This window comes from Talpa occidentalis, unplaced genomic scaffold (genome assembly GCF_014898055.3).
Source record: "Talpa occidentalis isolate TD23 unplaced genomic scaffold, MPIMG_talOcc4v2.1 talOcc4.8, whole genome shotgun sequence".
In the NCBI taxonomy this organism is placed as follows: Eukaryota; Metazoa; Chordata; class Mammalia; order Eulipotyphla; family Talpidae; genus Talpa; species Talpa occidentalis.
In genome coordinates this window covers 105488090-105506835 of record NW_023605194.1, presented here as the reverse complement: position 1 = coordinate 105506835, position 18746 = coordinate 105488090, and the positions used below count along the sequence as shown (strand labels likewise).

General features: G+C 41.7%; 1 protein-coding gene across 1 annotated transcript in view; it reads right to left on the bottom strand.

The window, feature by feature from the left end:
- Window positions 1–781: 781 nt before the first annotated feature.
- Window positions 782–18746, bottom strand: part of TMEM154 (transmembrane protein 154) — a 45202-nt gene continuing 27237 nt past the window's right edge. Inside the window, exons 5-7 of the mRNA XM_037496646.2 lie at window positions 17861–17946; window positions 15446–15503; window positions 782–5174 (exon numbers count right to left, since the gene is read on the bottom strand). Of these exons, the coding sequence (XP_037352543.1) occupies window positions 5159–5174; window positions 15446–15503; window positions 17861–17946 (160 nt within the window). The 3' untranslated portion in view covers window positions 782–5158. The remainder of the gene's footprint in view (window positions 5175–15445; window positions 15504–17860; window positions 17947–18746) is intronic.

Genomic DNA, 18746 nt, shown 5'->3' with positions numbered 1-18746 from the left:
CCAGTTCAAAATCCATTCTTCTGCCACTTTGTGAAGAAGAATCCTGGCTGCTAGGTGTGATGGTCTACAGAGACCTAAGATTCTCTGCAATCTTGCAAATAGTTTGGCCGATGAGATGCAGGCAGGGTTGTTTCATTGGGTTGACAGGAAGGCTCTTTTAGATGGTGGACCTACAGGGAGACTCACCCCGTGCTGGTTTCCTCTGTCTCCTTGTGAATATCATTCTGAAACTAGGGCAGCCATCTTGGGTCAAGGGCAACCTTGAGGATGGAGGTGGGGGAGCTTCCAGATGACCATTGTGTGTCTCTAGTATTAGAGGTAGAACTTAATCTCTGACTGATACATATATTAAATGCTGGGCAAGATTGTTATTGTTCCCCCTTAGTATCATTTTCCTGACTCTGTGGGACTGTTCTTTGTGACTGTTCTGTTCTTTGGGTCCAAGCCATCTGCAGGCTGATGTGTCACATCATTTCAGTCATTTAGTCATTCTGGTTAAAATAGAAGGAAACTCACTGCAACAGACTCTAGGGATGGTGATGCTGTCATCAACCAGCCTTTACTTTGGTTGGAATCTTGAAGAGGAATTTTTCTGCTTGTGGTTTGTTGCTGGCTGATGAGTTTCTGTGACCTGCAAAAATGCATCCTTTTTCATTTCACCTACCTGTTATGAGTCTGCCCTCCAGCTTTGTTCTCACTTTTATGTCAAGGTGTGGAACATGACATTAGCATTAAAGAAGAAATGTGAGTAGTCAGCAAAAAGATAAACATTTACCTTAAGACTTTTCCATTTTTATTCAAAATGTTTTAAAATTACACTCCATAGACATTTAACATTTCATTCCATTTAAAAATAATGTATGGAAAGAAGGTTGAAAAAAATAAAAATATTTTGTAGAGAAGGAAAATGATAAGAATGTGTAATAACCTCCGTTAGAGGGAAAATCCAATTAATTTTTAGTCTGGATAATTTCATGTAATACAGGTTTAAGGCTAAAAAACTTGTCAATTGATGATTTTACAGAGGTATGTAGTCAAAAGAGTACACCTATGAAGATAGCAATTCTTTTTCATAGTCACAGAAGTTCAAAGAATGTTCCTTTAGAAAGATGCATTCATCACCCCTTTAACTTAATTAACACATTTTAGTAAACAAATTTTGACGTACATTAATTACATAGAAACAAATGCAGAAGGTATTCTTTCCTCCTATTTTATAGTGATTTATGTTTCAGTGAAGTCTTAACATCTATTTCAGTCTAGTGGTGCTGAATAAGCAATTGAGCAGGCCATTTCTCGCACGAGGCTTACAGGTGGAACGTGTATGTTGCTGGGACTAAAGCCAAGTGGCAAATATCACATGGATGATCTCACTGGCCTCCTTGGAAGTCCTTTTCATTGCTTATAGAATGAGAGAGCTGAAGATAGTATTTCTTTTACATTATTTTTACTTAAGCTAAAATCAAGATGTCCGTATGTGAAATGACTACTTATCTACTGGATTATTTTCAACTTGCTGAGTAACTACAACCCATGTGCTTTCTGAAAGCTGGCATTTATTAAACATGCAGGGTTTTCACCTATTCCTGAAGTTATATATCATTTCAGGGTTTTTTCCAAAGTCAGAGTAATACAGTGATCCCTCTCAATGGGTCTTTACACTGGAAATATGTTTACTTTTGCAATGTTCACATTTCATTCCTGTAGTCTTCTCCATGCAGAACAAAGAAGGGAAAGATGCAAAGAATGTGCTTTTTGTAAAAAAGCCAGTTACTTATTTATAAAGTACCAAAGGTCAATGATGACAATATGATGTGAAGTGAGGTATACGAGTGACAGAGTCGCTGAACCTGGACTCTAATCATAAAAAAAAAAAATTTGCCATACACCTTCGGTTGGTAAACAGGACCACTCTATGTTTCCAGTCTTTTCCAGCACTGAAATGAAAATCTTCATGGCTTAGGAATTTTACATCTTAAAATATCACTTCAAAAATTGCTTAGAGCAACTTCAGAATTGATTTTAAAAAGTTTATTTTATGAACTGTGTGGATTGCTAGCTCATGAGCATGACACACTATTTAGAAATCATTATTTCAAAAAAACAAAACTATGCAATCCCACCAGGCATCTACAAATAACAACCCCCAAGAGGACTAAAAAGAAAATGAAATTTTGGTGCCAGACAAAACAGCACGAAGCAATGTCAACAAGCTGTTCAGTGACACCCACCCGAAACCTGCGTAACGTGTTGCAATGTCACTTCAATTAAAAAAAAAAAAAATTACAAGCTGCTCAAAAAAAAAAAAAAATTCAGCCCATTGGTTGTTTAGGAAATATAATTATTAATAACCAATCTGACTAATTTCACTCCATACTAACATATAGCCACTCTCCTAGCTGTTGCAACAATGAAGAGATGTGGTCTGTCCACGAGCTACTCTTGTGGCCTGCTAGAGATATTAAGTGGAGACCCCAAGGTTCATTCTGAGTAAAAAGTGAGATGAGGAAAAGTGGTCTGTCAATTTTATTTAGTCTGAAATGTCACTGTTTTCCCATGATGAGAATTCAGCAATGTCTTCCCAGGAGGAAACCATGTCTTATCACTCCAATGTCTCCAGATGTGTACCGGTCTGACAAAAGTTAAAACTAAAGTCTACATTTTATGTTTACTCCACATAAGGGTCTTATATCAGGGGTGGCACAAATCAGTGGTTTAAACAACCAAAATAAGAGATGAAAGCATTTTTTAAAGCACCCACTTACATCCCTAGTACCACAGGAGGCCTCAGCGGGAGGACCTGTCACCTGGTGGTTTTCAAAGTTGATCCACTTCTGGATAATAATGACCTTCACAGACAGAGGAGTCATGTCATTGAGTTAAGAATAAGAAATTGATACTTTTACACATTTATAAAAGTAAGTTTTCTGAGATGTTTGAAGAGGCAATGTTGTTAACTTTGTTTGCTTAAAAGTTATAAAAGTGCAATAAAAATAACTATCTTTAAAATCTTCAAAAGTCAGATACTGCTCTTGATTACCCAATTAGAGAAAATTAATGAGAGTTTTACTAACAATAATCTGGAACAAAATTAAGTTTGGATTAAAAAACAATTTTTAAAATCATTCTAAGTATATGATGCCAATTGGTTGGATAGTAATAAAGAAAAATACAGGGTGGGAGAACCAACCCTTGACTGTTTCAACCCATTTTGTGCTGGGAGACTCCATGTGGTTATAGAGGCAAGCTGTGGATGGCAGTTGCTTCTCCTGGCATTTGAAGTTATTTAAATCCTGTATATTTTCTCATATCACAAAATATTGCTTCAGCAAGGTGAGATTCCATGATGCCTTATACTTCCTGAACTTTAAAAGTTCATTATTTGACAGGGTTGGCTAAAGTTCCCAGCCCTAAGCATTCAACAAAAACCTTTAGATACCTACAGAGACAGCAGCAGGCCCAGAGTTTTCTGAGACTCAAAATGTTGAGGACAAACAAGTAGCCAAATAGGCAGAAATGATGATTCAGAAAGTGGCAGTTTGGGTATAAATTTCTGAGAGTCACTGTGGACCACAAGTTGACTTTGAGTATTTAAAACAGCGGTGGAAAAAAAAAGTCTTATCAGGAGGTGCTAATGAGAATTTGCCAGATCAATCTGTTGCGGTCATACACCATGAAGAATGTCTTTTGCCCAAGCCCCATGCCGTTCCCAGACAGCCAACAGCAGTGGTTACGCATGAGTAACAGTTCTACCTGCCTCTGGAAAGGGCTCCTGGCTTGGATCCTGGCCTTTAAAATTATCAGCATATTTCAGAAGTCAAGTGCTAGTTAAAGAGATTTGGCAGGGGAGGGGCGGAATATTTGTTACGAATTCAGACAGCCTTTCAGACACAAGACCCCAAATTCAGCAGCAAATATTTGGTGAACCTCATCTCCCCTCAGTTTAAATGTGGGGAGTAAAATAAATAAAGTTTTTGTTCTTTGTTTCTTTCCTGGAATAAAATACCAGGTGTCAGAGAAGAGCTGAGGACGCCCAATTTGCTAGATGGCTTTAAAGGTCAGAGAACATTAGGAATTAAATGGAGATTGATTTTACGTGAGCGGGAGTGATAAACAGGCCTCCTGCATTCTTACTGCTGCTTCTGCCAAGAGGACGTCGTGTAGGAGGGTCTCGCTAAGGGACTGACAGGCAGCTCCAGGGCTGCGTTGAGGGGAACATGAGACTTGTCCCAGCTTGGCAGGAAAGAATGAGCATGACCGTGATATCTGCCACGGGCACAGATGTGTCCTGTTCTTGTCTGCACACTTCAAATGTCCTTAAAGATCTGAGAGACTCAGAAAGGGGGCAGGCAACCCCCTCCACACATAGGCCCTATCCATGTATGGTGCTGAAGGGGGAGTGGAGAACACAACCTAGCTTTGGGGAATGTGGGCGTTTGCAGCTGAGGAGGAACACTGTGGCTCTTTCACTGAAGATGCTGTTCCTGCAAGTGCTTCCCAAGAGTGACAGAATCTCACCAGCTCCAGTTCCGGGTCTAATGTCATCCAAAAACACTTTCTCAGGACCTCAGCTTGTTCACTGTGTCTTCCCTGCCAGTCTCAGTGAGCTTACCACCCCCTGGAGGGCGTGCACCAGAAGCTTTGTCTGCCGACTTTTCCATGCCACAGCTGTCTCTGAGAAAAGTTCCTACTGACTGTAACACACCTATCACCGGGCTTGAATAATCAGAGGTCATTATCCAAAGCTAGTTAGGTAATAAGGTGACCCAGAAGGTAACGATCAATAAGCTTTCTGATTTAAGCCGGAAGGAATGAAGCCGAAAGGTAATGAGGACCTAGCATGGCCAGCACATGCAGGCAGCAAGAGGTTGGCTGGGAGGAGGGAGCATCATCGATCAGAGGTGCCGGCTCCCCCTCCCTCCAGGGCAGGAGTGGATGTGGGCCAGGCCTTTCCCCGGCACTTCTCAATCACGCATTCTTCCAGGTACAGGTGACGCCATCGTTAGGAAGAGTGGGCGTTGGAAGAAACAGCAAAAGGTTCTTGTGTCTATGTTGATTTGAAATTAATTAAATTTGTATCCTCTTCATCCTCTGTTGGCAGACCCAGCAGCCTCCCTCCAGGGCTGCTTCTCTTGGAAAACATTAGCACCATTCAATTTTAGGATTCATTGTCACTGCAAAAAACAGAACATTAGCATTTTTCTAAGAAGCCATAGAGAGCTGGTCGACCTCTAGAGAGCACAGAGTCACCTCCAGAGAGCACAGTGAGGTAGCCAACAGCGTCCAGATTATAATTTCCAAAACAAAGGCTGGTTTGGATTTGAGATGTGATCCCTAAGGAGGAAATCCATGCATGCCAAGAAATAATCCCAACTCTTGCTCTGCGATTCCTCCCCAGTGCCGCTGTTGTGGAAAGAACCAGATGGAGTTGGGGGTTCCCTCCCCTTTAATTAAATCTAATCCCATTTTCTACACATAGATGCCAAATTGCCTTTTTTTCTTTTAAGAAATTTCCATGTGTTGTTTTCCCTCAAGAATTTGTGGCCCTGGCGTGTTTTCAAAAGCCCATTTTGTTCATATCCACAGAGGATGTGGAGATGCCTTCTCGGTGTCACTTAGAATTCAATCACCAGGCATCGTGGGGAGTGAGTAGACATAAATTATGCACGTGCTATTTCGCCATGACCCTGCTGTTGGCTAATTGGCGCTTTTATTTCTAACTTGGCTTCTTTGCCAAATATCTGCCTCTGCGGCTTTTCCCCAGAGAACCCCTAGCTCCACCCAAGTCTCCTGGAAAGCAGGCTGCTCTGCCTTTTCTCCTGCTTCTCTATTTAGTTCTGTGCCCTTTCACACGAATTCTAGCATGTCTCTACTTGGAGGGACCTGTCTCCAAGGAAGAATCTGCATGATAATGCTCAACCTTCCCTGGCTCTCCTGAGGTACAGGCATTTCCATTCTGCCCTCCACTATTCTTCTGGCTCCCACTTCAGTGCTCTTTTGCTCAGTGAAAGGTGAAGGGCTTCCAAGGGGACCCTGAGGCAACATTAGATGGATGGATGGATGGATGGATGGATGGATGGATGGATGGATGGACCGACAGACAGGCGGATGGACAGGTGGGTGGGTGGGTGGGTGGATGAATGCGCGGATGGACCAACAGATCTGTGCAAGGGGAGGGGACATTGTGTGCACGCTTGTGCTGTGAAGACAGGGAACGAGCAGGTAGGAGGATCCATCAAGGGGAGAGGAGGCAGAAGCAGACAAAAGGACAACCTCGTAGCAAAACTTATTATAATTAAGAATTTAGAATTTGTTTATCTGAAGAGTCCATGTATTAACCCACTAGACTTACGTCACCCTGAACAAGTCTTAAACTGGGCAAGGAGGTTTCATTTCTTGGAAATTGGGTGGTAGCAAGATCCTGTTTCTAAGATCCAAGAGTCCATCTCTATAGAACAGAAGTTTCTGAATCACATGCTTTCCTTTTGTGGCCTTATCTTGAAATTTCAGCTCCTCGAAGCAGAGGAGGTTACAAAGCTGAGTGGCACTGGGCACCAGCCTTATTTGTCTACAACACTGACAGAGTGATTTTTTAAATGAATCATTATAAAACCAATTCATATTCATTGCTTATAAAATAGAAGATACAAAGAAGTAAAACAAACTACTAACACTCTTACTACAGTTAGTGTTTTGGTATTTGTTCCTCCAAACCTTTCTGTGTGGTAATGATATGTATAGAAAGAGGAATCTCTATATATAGATATATAGATATATAGATTTATATTGTATATAGTATAAAAAGGTGATCATATTATACATACTATGTTGTAATCTACTTTTCATTACAGTATCTGTTTAGTGACTACAGATCACTAAAAGTTTAGAACACCTTCAATTGTAGTTTTCATTTATTATTGTGTTAGATCTTTACACACTTCCAATTGATAACTTTGCATAACTATCTAGAAGAGGAATGCTAGTTTAAAATGTATGCAGCTTAAAAATGGATTAAAATCCATTGTCAGTTACTCCTCTTATCTAGAAACTCTGTATAATTTACCTTCTCCCAGTAGGTTCATTTAGGGAAAATTCTTTTCCTCACATCTTCAATACTGGGGATTATTGTTTTCATTTCCTCTCACCCACCCCAAACACCTCTAGCCTACACCCCAGTTCTTCTACCAAAAAATAAGAAAAGAAAATCAAAAAAAGTGAAAATAGCACCATAGTTACCTTTGCTTTTTTTTTGATTACAAGGAAGAATAAACATTTTTCTCAATGCTCTATTGGTAATTTTAATATCTTCTTTTGCTGGATTGTTTATAGATAATATCCTTTGTTAATATTTAAAATAAGATAGTTATGGTTTTGTGCATTAAGAATAATAATTTTGTTCTTCATATATATTGCAAATACATGTCCCCCGTTTGTCATTTTCCTTCTAATTTATCTAGCATGCTTTTAAGAACAGAAATTTTGAGTTCTTAATGTCATTAAATCTATGCTTTCCAGATATGGTTTCTGACTTATGTCATGCTTTCAAGATAATTCTCATCTTGAAGTCATATGGTATTTACCATATTTTTTCTGGATTTTTTTTCTTTCTATTTAATGCTTACACTATTTTAATATTTTCATCTAAAGTATGAGGTAGAGTTCTAAAGTCCCCCCCATGTTAGCCCATGTTAGGTATTCCAACACTATTTAGTGAAGAACTTACCTGCTATGAAATGCTTCTTTTTTCAGTATATCAAATGTTTAATTATACTTGAAGCTGTTTCTGAATCTTCTGTTTACCAATTTTCATTTGTTTCAGGATGTGCACAGTTTTAGTTGGAGCTGGTTCCCTGCAAATCTCCGCCCTCCCCCCATTTCACAATTGGTCTGTTCCCTTTATAATAAGTGTCCTATTTGTATGGTTATGTTTCCAGAAGAAATGTTCATCAGGATCTTTAAGAGACTGGATTGAATTTATAATACTTTTTACATGGTCAAGCATTTCATTCAGAAACACAGTATAACTCTTCTCTTGTTTAAGTCTCTTATATTCCTCAGTAAAAAACTGAACGATTTATTTTTATATGACTCCATGCATATTTTGGCTAGGTTTACACCAAGGCAGTTCACATTTTGTCCTGTGTTTGTGGTGACACTAATGTCGGCAGGTGCTGGCAGTGGCTTTTCTAGCAGAGCAGATAAGAACCGTGGTTAGATGGCCAGAGCTTAAATCTCTCTCCACTTACTTGCTGGAGGACGTTGGGCAAGTGAACCTTTCTTAATCTAAGTTTTCTGCTCTCCTCTTGTTTGCAAAACATACACAATAACACCACATACCTTGCAGGGATGAGGTAAATGAGGAAATGTAGGTAAGACATTGTGCTAAGGCCTGACGGCCAGACCCCAGTGGACATTTCTCTTATGTGCAGATTCACCACTAGCAAGTGTTTTTGTTTCATCTCCAGAACAAACTTTATATTTTTATGGAGAATGTACTTGGGATTAGTTTAGAACATCATAGAGGCATTCTGAAGGCTTGATGTGTGACACTGTCCTCCAAACGGAACTCCTTTGCTTAAAGCACCAAAGAGCAGGAAGCTCACACAGAGCCCTACAGGTAGAGCTCTGAGAACCATGAACAACCCCAGAAATCAGTCCCAGTGTGGGGACAAGCATGGGGCTAGGTCATTCTGGGGCAGCTCCCACATGTGTGGGGAGTGGGGGCCTGTTAGTAAGTCAGCAACCTGGGATTTGGGGCACCAGATCTGGGGTAAGCCAGCTCCCAGTCATTCCTTCATTTGGTTAGTCTAGTTCCCTGCTGTCTTCACAGCTATTTATCATCTCTGTGAAATGATTAAAAAAAAAAAAAAAACCCAGATTTTTTTTTTTTTTAAATTCTGGCAAATCCTAGAATTCCCCGTTAAAAATATCTTGGCCAACTGCCACAGAATTGTAACAAATAAAAAGTAAGTGATCCTGCTTCAAGCCGCCATTGCTTGTCTCAATGCTAATGCGGTTTTAGCAACTTTTCTATGGCAGCGGCACTCATGAGTCATTTTTCTGAGTGTTATATAGATGTGTTAAGCATGTGGGACGCCTTTCCCAAAAGCCTGCATAGTAACAGGTCTGCAAATGTAAAACAAATTGATTTGGTTAAAAGCACCAGCTTATGATTTTTAAGAAAGCACGCCATGGGAATGTTACCAGTGGAGTCAGGACAGAGGACACGCCAACACCTGTCTCATAACTGCTCCTTTGTTGCAGTTTCCATCAAATAAGCCACCTTTGTTCTCCTGACCAGTTTATCTTGTAACAATCCCTCCTTATGACCACAGCGAGTGTTCCCTGCTCCTAAAGATGGCAATAAACCTACGAGAAACCTGTCTGGGTTTATGGTGCTCTCTAACTTGGTTTTGGGGGAGTGCAGAGTTCAGTAACACAAAGTCACATAACAATTAGATCACGCTGCCTTTCTCCTCATCACTGTATTAATGTCCTTTCTCCTTCCTGAAAGAGGCCTGGCCCCGTGAAATTAAAGAGGTCACACATCTGGCTGACATCAGAACTGGGCCGAGAATTAGTCCCGGACACATAGATCATGCCCACAGTGTAGACATAATCTGGGCCACTATTCAAGCAATGCGGTGGCTGATTAATTTAGCTTGGGGAAGACCCTCATCACACACACACACACACACACACACACAAACACACAACCCCACCCCACCCCCCGCATTTCAACAATGTTATAGGAGGTTATCATCCTGCAGGGTAATAAGCTGTTACTCTGTATCCCTCCCTAGTAACTTGACTGATATGTGATCAAAACCAGTTGGTACTGAAGACACTTAATACTCAATAGTCACTGACTTTTAAAGGACATGTGAGGGACTAAGGGGGAAAAGAGGAGAGAAACTTGTAAATAAAGGAAATAATTGCAAGTGGCCACAGATATTCACTTGAGAAGAGAGACCAAAACAGCTCAGGTAAAACTGCTGCTTTCTTGAGATTACTGGTTCCACCGCCTTAATGAGTGCCCTGCTTCTGCCAATAGCTTTCGCCGATCAACCTCCTGCTAGCCATCCTTCTTGCTGCTCAGTGTTGCTTTTTAAAAAAAAAACAAAAAACTAATTTGGCTTTTAATGAATGAATAGCTCTTTTATTTTAATTAATTATTTTAAAAGGGAGTTTTAAGATAAATTCTTCTCTAGATTCAGAACAAACTGGCTACGTGAACTTGGACAAGTTGCTTAACCTCTCCAAGTTCCAGAATAATTAAATTTTTAACTGATTGTCTTGTTTTATGTGCCAAACATATATTAGATACTTAAGATATCTTTTAATTTTTCACATCAATCATGTGCTTTCTTGGGCTTCCCTGGTGGCGCAAGGGGTTAAGACACAACGTATGAAGCTGTCCACAGCCTCTGCAGCACGAGTTGGATCCCCCGGCCAGCGAGGGAGCAACCCACATGGTGCACCAGACCTCTCCTGACTCACCCGCTGTTCCCCTAAGTGGTGTACTTCAGTCAATCTGCCTGTTCTGTTCCTCGCTCTGTCTCTGGTGAATCCTCTCACCCCCCACACCTCTGGCCTGTGCCCAGCTCTTGTAATGCATAAAATAAAATAAATCTTTTAAAAAAAAAATCATGTGCTTTCTCAAAAAACAAACAAAAAAAAAGTGAAGGAAAGAAACAGGAAGAAATCCATAAAATTCTCTGTTAAACTAGCCTGGATTTTTCTGAGAATCATTGAAATGATTCATTTTTATATGCTATTGAGCTCAGAAAAATGAATCATAGAATAAACAAAAGCATTATTATAATACCAGAATAGATCTACTGCTACTCACCCTCTCTGACTTAGACTTAATTTCTTAGGTAACAGAGCCTGGGCATCTGGGACTTAGAAAACGCTGTGCCAGTGTTTCCTTATTGTTGTTACTATTGCTGTACTTCGAAAATTTTAAATCTACTTGGATGGAACCAGACCTAATTCTTTCTGTATCTTTCCCAGTGTTGTTACTGCATGTAAAATCATCACTGTGGCCATCACAAGCTTAAAGGGAGAATACACTGGGTTAATATTTGCAATTCCTTTTCTGCGGTTTTTCACCTAAGCTTGCAGAGACAGAAAATCAGCGCTTTTGGGAAATCATCTAATGATGCAGGCCTCAGGGAGAAGGAAGAGGCTGGCTGGACGAGACTCACTGCCTTCCTTGTTTTTACCACTGTCTGGTAGCATTTGGGGGATGGGGGGAGGTGTTCTGAGGGTGGAGGTAGACCGTGAGAGTGTGCATTCTTTATAGAGAATTTAAACAAAGTCAACTAAATGGAGCTGGGTGTGGTGGTGGTGGTCATTACCACATGCTGATGATGCTTAACATCATTATGGAAATTCTCTACAAGTTGAGAGGAGACCTCTCCCACCACCCTGTTGTAGCCCCTGGACACTACACCATGGATGCTATACCCAGCACCTCCCACAATGCCTGGCAGAGGCAGTTGTGATTATAGGGTGAAAGGCAGAGGTGGGAAATGACGATCTCGAGCCCCCTCCCCTGCTATTCCCTTGCTAGTTTTTTTTTTTTTTTTCCCTATTGATTATTTTTAAAGCATGACAGACAACCATAGCATACACTTCCCATTGTACTTGGTACATCTCTGGCCCTTACTAAAATCCTGTGCTGAATTTTAGATTCCACATCTCAAAGGAAATGTCCATTCAGTGAGGACTTAGCAAAGTAATGAACAACAGCTGGCCGATGGGATAAAGTGGGAGAAGCTTGGAAAGGCCTGAGTAGATGGATGAGGGAAGGTAGAAGGGGAAGGATGGTGAGCATATGGGCTCGGTGCTACAGAAGCAGGAGAACTCCGGATAACTGGAGTTGTTCGCCAGGGTGCCTTTCTGGCGCCATAGAAGGCTAACTCATCAATGGATCCAGAAGTTTCATCTTAGCTGGAGGATGGGGAAGTGTGTTTTGCACTAGGTTTAATCTTCAGTGACTATTTACACTTTTTGAAGCCCTGGAGTCACTGTACACCACTCCCAGGGTAGGGGAAGGGTGACTGACAGAGCTGTAAAAGCCAGTGGGGAGCAGGAGAGAAAGATGTCAAAGCAGGTTCATTGATTGTATGTGGCAAATGTATCACTCTGCTGGGGGCTGCCAATCATTGGAGGAGGTGATGCAGGGAAGGGAACATATGAGAACTCTATGTATTGTCTGCTCACTTTTGCAGAGAACCTAAAACTGGCCCCCAAAAAGTCTTTTTTAAAAAAAGGTAATGGGTAAGCACTGGGAAGAACTATTGCCAGAGCATAAAAATATTAAAAATCAGTTTTGCTGGCAAGATGCTTTCAAATTTACAGGGTGTTTTTTTTTCTTGTAATCTTACACAACTAGAAGGACAAGTGTCATTATTTTCATTTCTCAAGATGAGGAAACTGAAACCCAGAGATGAGAGTGCTTGTCTTAGAATAAAGCACAAGTGAGCCTCCAAGCCAGGTCCCAAAACCCATTCTGATTGAGACGATAACCAATGGGTGTCTCCCCTGTGTCCTCTAGCTATTCACAAGCTTCAAAGAAAAGAAATTTTATTCTTTCCTGGATTGGTCAGAGTCAAAGTTGGACCAATTATCAATGTAATTAAGACATAAGACAAAGAAATGGAAATGAAATCATAATAAAAAAAGAAAGATTATCCCAACTATAAGATTATCCAGACCACATACTCTTTCAAACTTCAGACTCCTAAGAGGACTATTCTGAAATCACCAACGTTAATGGACTTAAAATGGAGAGGAAATAAAAGTCTCCAGATCATTTCTAAGACAAAAATTCCTGATGTTTTAGGATTGACAAGGTCCACAAAGAGTCACGGGGGAAATCAGGAGCAAAAATGAGGTGTCAACCCACAACGCAGATGCACCCAGGCCTTAGGACACAGTCTAATTTCCCAAAAGTCAGTGAATTGTCTATCAATTTTAACTTATTACTAATTACAATAACAAGAACAAGTACTTATGGAGAGCTTATTTTGTCCCAGGCTTTATTCTGAGGTTTTAATGAATAACAACGAAATTTGTTTTGTAATATCAAAATACCCTTTGAGGTCATCAGAAAGTGCCAAAGACTTGGGACTTGCCACTTTTGGGTGCAAATTGCCAGTGCTGGCGCCACCCGGAAGGAAGGAGGTGGAGGTGTAACAGCTGACTACGAATTAAAAGCAGATTTTGCCAAACAACAAAGAAATGGGGACATTCCCTCTAAAAACAATGCATGAAGCAGCTCTCTGAATAGGTTTAGGTCTTTTCTGTTATAGGCAGAAATCAACTAAAGCTTATTTCAAAGAACAACCTCTTCATATTACAAAAATATGATTTTAAAGAAGCTTTCACCACCATACAACACTCAAAGAACAAAAGGCAGATATATAAAAACCACGGGACATTTTATATCACTTGAGGGTGCCTATCAGAGGGAAAGGAATCAAACATTCATAGAGTTTTTAGTGATTGAGGCTGATGCTGGCCATCCTGAGTGGCTCATTTTAGGTAAGGAGAAAATGTGGGGAAAAGATTTCTTTTGGGGCCTCCCTGGTGGTGCAAGAGGTTAAGACACAGCACTATGAAGCTGTCCGCAGCCACCACAGTATGAGTTCGATCCCCAGCCAGGGAGCTACCCACATGGCACAGCAGACCTCTACTGTCTCACCCAGTGCTCCCCTCAGCAGTGTATTTCAGTCAGTCTGCCTATTCTGCTCCCCACTGTGTCTCTGGGAATCCTATCACCCACTGCATCTCTGGCCTGTACCCCAGCTCTTCTATGCATAAATAAATAAATCTTAAAAAAAAAAAGATTTCTTTTGGAAAGTTCTTTTTTTTTTTTAAGATTTATTTATTTATACACGCAAGAAGTGGGGTAAAGGCCTGAGTTTTGGGGGGTGAGAGGATTCACCAGAGACAGAGTGGGGAACAGATCAGGCAGATTGACTGAAACACACTGCTGAGGGGAGCAGTGGGTGAGTCAGGAGAGGTCTGCTGCACCATGTGGGCCACCTCCCTGGCCGGAGATTGAACTTGTGCTGCAGTGGCTGCGGTGAGCCTCCTAGTTTGCGTCTTAATCCCTTGTGCCACCAGGGAAGCCCCTCTTTTGGATTGTTCTTTTGAATATTTCTCCTAGCATTTTTTTCTTTCATATTCTTGTTAATTTCTGAATCTCGTGTAAGTAGGACAGAATCTTTCCTAGACCAGCAATGACTCTTAGCACACAGATACTGGAGAGGTAATATGGACTGAGATCTTCAATCAGGTGTAAACTTCCACATCAGGACTGGAGTTTGTCTCTGTAAGACTGTGGTAGGGAGATGTGGGGAGATATGCAGGATGACAACATATAAGGTAAGTTTAGGGAGGATGCAGAAGAAAGATCTGGAAGACAACCTCTGACCACCCCAACCACTGACTAGTAATTATTCTTTCTCTGCAGAGCTCTGACCTGGGACTACTCAGTCATGCGTGTCTGCACGCTGGCAGCATTTAAGATGCTTGACACAGGACCCCTGGTCAACGCAGAGGGAGAGGAGGTAGTGGGATTCATCCTGCTGAGAAGGTTTATTCTATTTATCTTGACACAAGTGCCACATCTCAATCACAGGTTCGGATTCTCTACTGCTGGTTTCTGTGCTGCGCCTGCCAACAGCTCAGTGTCCGCAAATCACAATGGTGCTCTTCAGAGCAATTCCCTGAATGACTTGCTGAATCATGGAAACTATTCTCTGAAAGCACGCCCCACGTCCTGACCAAACAATCCTTTCATCAAAAACATCCCGACATGATCATTTCTATGTTCACAAAAGACATAATAACATAAAGGAGATTGTGGAGTGTTACACTACACCCAAGCCCCATGCACTAAAATTTTCTAGCAAGCAGAGCCACCTAGTGGTGGAATGGAATAAGGGTTTTTAAATTATCTAATTTCTCTAATAATCCGGTGGGGGGGTGGTATATGTGGGTGTGGGGGTGTGTGTTTGTGTGTATGTGTGTTAATATGTTCATTGTACTTGCTCTTATTTACAGTTATTCCCTTTGAAACTGTCACCTCCATCTGTTTTCCTTACCAAACACCCATTCATCCAAGGTCAATAAGCCCACAGGTTGTCGTAATCAGAAAGTTTGATCTTAACACAGACGCGGACTCAACTGTGTCTCTTTGAAGGGCAAGAAAATGTCAACGTTAATTTATTTCTAAAGATGAAGAGCCACTATGGTATTTATGTTGCAGTGTCCTGTTTTCCATAACTCAAACTTCTTTTTCTCCACACACCCATGCTAAGTGTCATATAAACTTCACAGATACGGAGGAGGTAGCCCAGAGCATCCTGCTAGGCTCCCCAACCTCCTCCCCCATACACGCATGATCTATGGTAGGAAATGGGGGTACCTTGGGCTGTGGATGGATTCCTTTTCTTCCTTTAAAGGCGGTAAACACCCACAGTCATCTAGGACAGAATCAAAGCAAAGTCACTGTTAGTCACTGAAATTCTACCTTCTAGTCGCAAGACTATGTAGCTGAGCATCACTTTTCGCTGGGCTGTGCGGTCACTTGTGCAGAAATGGCCCCACTGGGGGCTGCAGAGGTTCAAGGATTAATGGCTGCAAGGCTCTTGACAGAACCAAGCACCCAAACACAGACAAGCCTTCAGCCTGAGGCCCTGCCGGAAAGGGCGCGATTCCTCAGCTCCATCACTCAGTCCCTCAAGATGCCATGTGGCTGCTCCAGGAGCCAGAATCTACATGTTTCAGGACAGACGCGGGAGCAGAATGGCCTCCTCTGAGGTGCTGGTGTGCATGGAAGGACCACAGTTAGACTGCGTGAGGGGAAGCAGCAGGCCAGCTGGGGACAACTCACCTTCCTAGGTTATTAGCACTCTCTCCTGTTCCCACTCTCTCCTGTTCCCACTCTCTCCTGTTCCCACTGTTATTTCTAAGGGGGAAAAAAATCCATGGGATTTACCACCTATGTGCCCAGATAACGAACTCTCTGCTTTGGTTGTTAAATACAAACGCCTGTTTCTATCTTCCAGCTTGAGCGAGTAGAATAGAAGCTGTGCATTGCATTATAAATTATCTTGAAAGCAAATGTCAAAATAATAAGATGCTGTCTATGGGTAATTAATTTTTTTTTCGCATTTTCCAAATTCTGTTGTGTATGCTTAGTAATTTTTTTGTAACTAAAAACAACAAATGAAACAATGTTAAGGCTCATCTTAGTAGCCCACTCCATCCTTCAATGCTTTACAGGGTCATTCTTTACTCACTATTGGACTCTGAAATGCCGTTAGAAATGGTACAAGTTAAGCAAATAGTCCCTATCTTTTATAAAGCTCACTTTGACAAGACTGTAGTGCAATAATTTTAATAAATATTTGGATTTGAGGACTGTGTTGTAGGTTGTTGAGTACGACAGAGCCAATGTATTAAGAGAGATCTTAGGGGCCTCCCTGGTGGTGCAAGGGGTTAAGCACCGCACTATGAAACTATCCACAGCCTCTGCGGCACGAGTTCGATCCCTGGCTAGCCAGGGAGCAACCCACATGGCGAAGGCAGAGCAGACCTCTCCTGACTCACCCACTGCTCCCCTCAGCAGTGTATTTCAGTCAGTCTGCCTGTTCTGTTCCCCACTCTGTCTCTGGTGAATCCTCTCAGCCCCCACATCTCTGGCCTGTACCCTACCTCTTATATGCATAAATAAATAAATCTTTAAAAAAAGAGAGAGATGTTAAAAATGCCAATGCTATAATAATATAGTGGATTTGGTTAATTTAATCCAAGCATTCAAAATGATTTATTGATTTTTAAAGGAACAAAAAAGAAAAACAGTTATCTTCATTTTTTTTTTTTTTTAAGATTTATGTATTTATTTTTTATTTATTTCTACAAGCACTGGGTACAGTCAGAAGTGCGGGAGGGTGAGAGAATTCACCAGAGCCAGAGCGGGGAGCAGAGCAGGCAGAAGGACCGAGGTACACTGCTGGGGGGAGCAGCGGGCGGCAGGAGAGGTCTGCGCGCCATGTGGGACCCTCCTCCGGTGGCCGGGGAGCAGCCGGGGATCGAACCGGTGCTGCAGAGGCTGCAGGCAGCTTCGCAACCCAGAGCTCAACCGCTGCGCCACTGGGGAGGCCCAGTTATCTTCATTTTAAGTCCAAATATCCATTTAATGAAAAGGAGGGAATATATATTACTATTAGTGCCAGTTATTAATTGAAATTTAAGTTTAAGAGAATACTTATATTTTCATCTATTTTAACACTATCCAGTCAACTTTCTACAGTGATGGAAATGTTCTATAGTCTCTGCACCCAGTGTACCTGCTGGTGACAAGTGGCTACCAAGCTCTCAAAATGTGGTTAGAATAACTGAGGAACTTAATTTTTTACTTTAATTTTTAAAATTTAGAAATAGCCACATAAGTAGTGTCTATTGTCCTGCATAGCTCAGATCCAAGCTGCCACATTTGACATAGTTTTATAGGCATATACAATTAAAGTTACAGATTTCCAAGTTCTATACATAAGGTAATTAATGCCAGCTACTAACTTTTTCTGGATAAGTTGACCTGGATGTCCTTGCTTGAAAATATGAGCATTTTCTGCTTCAAAAAGACTATTAAAAAACTTATAAAAAAAATAATTAAGTGGCCACGAATGATGCAATAATTAGAGAGAGTATTTAAGGAAGGTCGGACCCAAGTTTATCTCACACTATCACACTTTAGGATTTATGGGGCATTTATCAAACTGGTGCAGACTTCTCTTACAGGAGAGGTCAGAAAAAACAAAGTTAGGTCACCACATACCATTTTTGTTCATGCTGTTCATCCACTTATCAAGCTCTTCCATTTCTATTTCCATAACAGAGGGTGTGTCTTCCTCAAAAATAGGACTAGAGAAAGAGAGCAGAGCAGAGCAGAAAGCTTAATAAAAATAAATGGGCGGAGTGCTGAATTTCCTTTGGGGAAGAGTCTAGAATGTTGACTCTGAGGAAGAAGAACTCGATTCAGGGTCTTACTTCCAGGGTAAGGGTGGTCTGGGATTTGCACTCTTCAAAGGTACCAACTCTAATGGGAAGAAAGTCTAAATGTAAAGCAAGACTTCATGTAGCCCCATCCGAGAATGGAGGCAGAGTCTAGCATGTGGGTGAAAGGAAACCAGGAGTTGGCTGCTCCCCAGAAGGACCAAGGCCCAGCTTTGAGGCTGCTGTGGGGATTGCCACATTTGCAGAGCAGCCTTGCTCCACCTCACTTCCCTTTCCTGGGTGTTTTGACCAGAGCTACAGATCAAGAAGCCACAGGTTACTTTCCTCACCTCTTCCTCTACCCGCAGCTCAACCCTCTGGAAGAAAGAGGGTGTTGCTTCAGAGATCCACTGCGCTCACTTACCAGGGCTCAGACAGCAGAGCTGGGGGGGAGGGAGCATTAAAGTAGATGGTGTTGGGGGCGGTGGGAGCCCTGAAGCTGAGTAGGTGTATACCACAGACAGGAAGCCTTAATGACTTAGACGGGAGGTAGAGGGGGGATATCACCCCAGAACTCTCTTCTGGGTAGAATTTCTCTCTGTCTCTCTCCTTCCCTCCCCACTTTCCTCTTCTCCGCTTCCTCATGCCCCCAGCCCCTGTGATTCTGGACCTTCCAAACATTATGCTTCTAACAGGGCTCTCCTCTCTTAACACCCATGGAAGTAGCA